General features: G+C 33.7%; 1 protein-coding gene across 1 annotated transcript in view; it reads left to right on the top strand.

The window, feature by feature from the left end:
- LOC106874852 (synaptotagmin-1) overlaps window positions 1-3,568 on the top strand; it is a 43,597-nt gene extending 40,029 nt beyond the window's left edge. The window contains exon 6 of the mRNA XM_014922741.2: window positions 771-3,568. Within this exon, the coding sequence (XP_014778227.1) occupies window positions 771-1,084 (314 nt within the window). The 3' untranslated portion in view covers window positions 1,085-3,568. The remainder of the gene's footprint in view (window positions 1-770) is intronic.
- Window positions 3,569-3,611: the final 43 nt, after the last annotated feature.

Here is a 3,611-nt window from a genome sequence, read left to right as displayed (position 1 = left end):
ATATATATATACGATGGGCTTCTTTCAGTTTCTGTCTACTAAATCCACTCACAAGGCTTTGGTCGGCCCGAGGCTATAGTAGGAGACACTTGCTCAAGGTGCCACGCAGTGGGAACGAACCCGGAACCATGTGGTTGGTAAGCAAGCTACATATATATATATATATGTATATATATATATGCATATATAAATGTGATTGGTTGCTTGAAAAACTTCTTGATCACTCCTACTTGCCTTGTATTTCACTCACACATTCTTTATCACATATCATTCGATACAAAATGATGTAAAATTGATTATAATTATAAACAGTCATGCACTTGACAAAAAGACTGATTACCCCCTACATTATAGCATAATTACATGATTGCACATATAGTTCACTGGACTTTTATTTTTCAAAACATATGTTGTATTGCAATGTGACTGTCCATTCATATTATTCATATATATATATACATATATATATATATTGAGAGAGAGAGAGATTTTTTGAAGTGATGTTTAACATATTCCCGTCTCAGATTCACACACTTAATACAATGGTCTTTCAGTTTTTCTAAGCCCTGTAAAAGAACTCGGAAGGTTGGGCCTCCAACCAGGCTTTTCACAATATCCTTAAAGCCACAAACTTTCCAGCACCCTCTTGTATATATGTACAAACTTTAAGTGTTAAACTAGTACAATATTTGTTAAAACTTGTACCTCCTGTGTTGTTGACATTTTATGCTCATTGTCTAATGAAGCATTTTATATCACTGTCCTTTCAGATGCCTATGTCCGTGTTGCTTTGATGAGTGATGGGAGAGCAATGAAAAAAACAAAAACTTCCTTAAGAAATGCAACAAATGGCAACCCGATTTTTAACGAGACCTACATTTTTGATATGCCAAACCATCAACTTGAAAACATTTATTTTATCATCACTGTGCTGCACCATAACAAGAGAGATGAGAAATCTGGTTATTTAATTGGCCGTATCTATGTTGGAGCAAAATTTGATAAGAAATCTAAATATCATTGGGAAGAAATGGTGAGACATTCACGGAAAGAAATTGGTACTTGGTACAAAATAAAGGGCTAAAATTTACACAAACACTCACGCTCACACACACACACACACACACACACACACACATCCGCACATTCATACACACATATTCATATATATTTCTATGTAGCCATATCTATCTATCTATCTGTCTATATATATATATATATATATACACATACATACACACACGCACATACATATATATACACACACATATACAAATACATATACACATGCATATATATATACACATATACATATATTATATATATATTCTCTTTTAAAAGAAATGTTTCTCCCAGCGTTCACTATTTTCCTCTCATTCTGGTCTAACAACCCTCCATGTTTGTTTTCGTTCCGTTTCTTTTTATGTCTCCACTGTCATTTTTTTGTTCCCAACTTTGACCCTCTATAAATCCTAAATTTTATTTTAGAATTTACGAGCAACTGTGTTTGAAGACTCATATTGTCATTGAATGCTTGAAATGAGGTGTAGATAGACAGCTGACAACTGATGAAGGATCCTTTCTCTGTGTTAACTTGTCATGTTTTCCATTTTTTCTTGTTGTTTATGTGATTGGTTTATGTGTATTCAATGGTTTTCCGTAATCACATGTATAAATACTAGAATGTTGTTTAAACACTTTTATTGCTTGAAAACCGGTAAAATAAAACATACAATGACAATTTGTAAAGATTCAACTTAAAATTAATTTTATGCACATATGTATGCATATTTATAAGTGTATACATCATACATACATGCATGCCTGTATGTATATATGTATGAATGAATGTATGTATGTAGTGTGTGTTCATATATATATATTTATATGCTGTTATGTCTATGTCCAGTCATAGAGTGACCTATGGTTTTGTGTCCATAAAAAGTCTAACCCCATGGACAGCTTGTCAGTGTATGTCTGATCATAGAGTGACCAACAGTTTCACATCCATAAAGGGTCTAGCCCCATGGACAGCTTATCCATGGAGCTAGGCCCTTTATGGATGTGAAACCATTGGTCACTCTATGACCTGACATGGACTTAACTGCATATAGATACATGACTGTTCTATGCTTTAGAGTATGCTTCTTTTATAAATGTATGATACACTGACAAGAAATATATATATTTATGTGTGTGTGTGTGTGTGTGTGTGTGTGTGTGTGTGTGTGTGTATGCATATATATATATATATATATATATATATATATATATATATATATATATATTTATATATATATAATGTAGGTAAGGAATAAAATATACTGACCACACTTGTAATAGAAAAGTCATCAAACCATTAAGATTGTACCAAAAATTGACAATACAAGAATGAGACATGGCCCCTAACTCTTTATAAAGTGTTGTAAATAGGAATTAGTTCTGTTCTGTGATGACTTTTTCAAACCCATATCAATTTCTTTCTATTCATAAAAATACAACGCACACACATATGCATACACACGCTGTTACACAATCACACATTTTGATATTATCAAAAGTTTTCTTTGAGTTTTACCCTTGTCTCTTCACAGCTGTCGTGAAAAGATAAGAGCGAAACTGAGAGTGTACTTTTGATGTCACAAACATGTATGTATGCAATCTATCTAATGTATTGAGTTCTGTATTAGATAATGTTCACATCACAAAAATACATTTTTATAAACAACTATGACATTATGATATATATATATATATATATATTAAGAAAAAGGTGGCAGTCAGAATTTTGGATAATTTTTTATTAGCGCTTTCATTCATTCATGAAGATTTTTCAAATATTTTGAAAAATTTTCATGAATGGATGAAAGAGCTAATAAAGAATTCTCCAAAATTCTGACTGCCTAATTTTTCTTAATAAACAATATCGGGACTTCACTTCAAACATACACACACACACACTCTCTCTCTCTCTCTCTCTCTCTCTCTATATATATATATATATATATATATATATTATCATCATCATTTAGCGTCTGGTGTCCATGCTGGCATGAGTCCAATAGTTTGGCCAGAGCTGCCAAGCTGGAGAGCTGTATCAGGCTCCAGTCTGTTTTGCCATAGTTTCTACAGCTTGATGCCCTTCCTAATGCAACCCCTTTACAGAATGTGCAGGGTGTTTTCATGTGGCACTGCATGGACACTTTTACATGGCTCTGCACAAGTGCTTTTACATGGTACTGTATGGGTATTTTAACATGGCACCTCATGAGTGCTTTTATGTAGCAGTGTCATAAGTTCATTTCACATGGCACTGACACAGGACTCTTGCAGATCAATCGTCTCTACCAGAGAGAACTAGAAACACTTCTGCTGTAGTGCACAGGTCTTCTTGAGTGCAGCATGGTGCCAGGCATCCTGGTCCCTTGTCATCTCGCCTGAACAGTTCAGCGTCCTGAGGTCGTTCTTCAGTACTCCATACCATATCTTCCTGGCTCTTCTACTTACACATGTTCCATCTACTTTGAGAGCTTGGCACTTCTTTATGTTTATCATTTTGCTGCTAGAGAAACATATATATATGTATATATAGATATATATATATATATATA

This window comes from Octopus bimaculoides, chromosome 4 (assembly GCF_001194135.2).
Source record: "Octopus bimaculoides isolate UCB-OBI-ISO-001 chromosome 4, ASM119413v2, whole genome shotgun sequence".
Lineage (NCBI taxonomy): Eukaryota > Metazoa > Mollusca > Cephalopoda > Octopoda > Octopodidae > Octopus > Octopus bimaculoides.
Note: the sequence above shows the minus strand (reverse complement) of the source record. Positions and strands in the feature narration are given on the sequence as shown.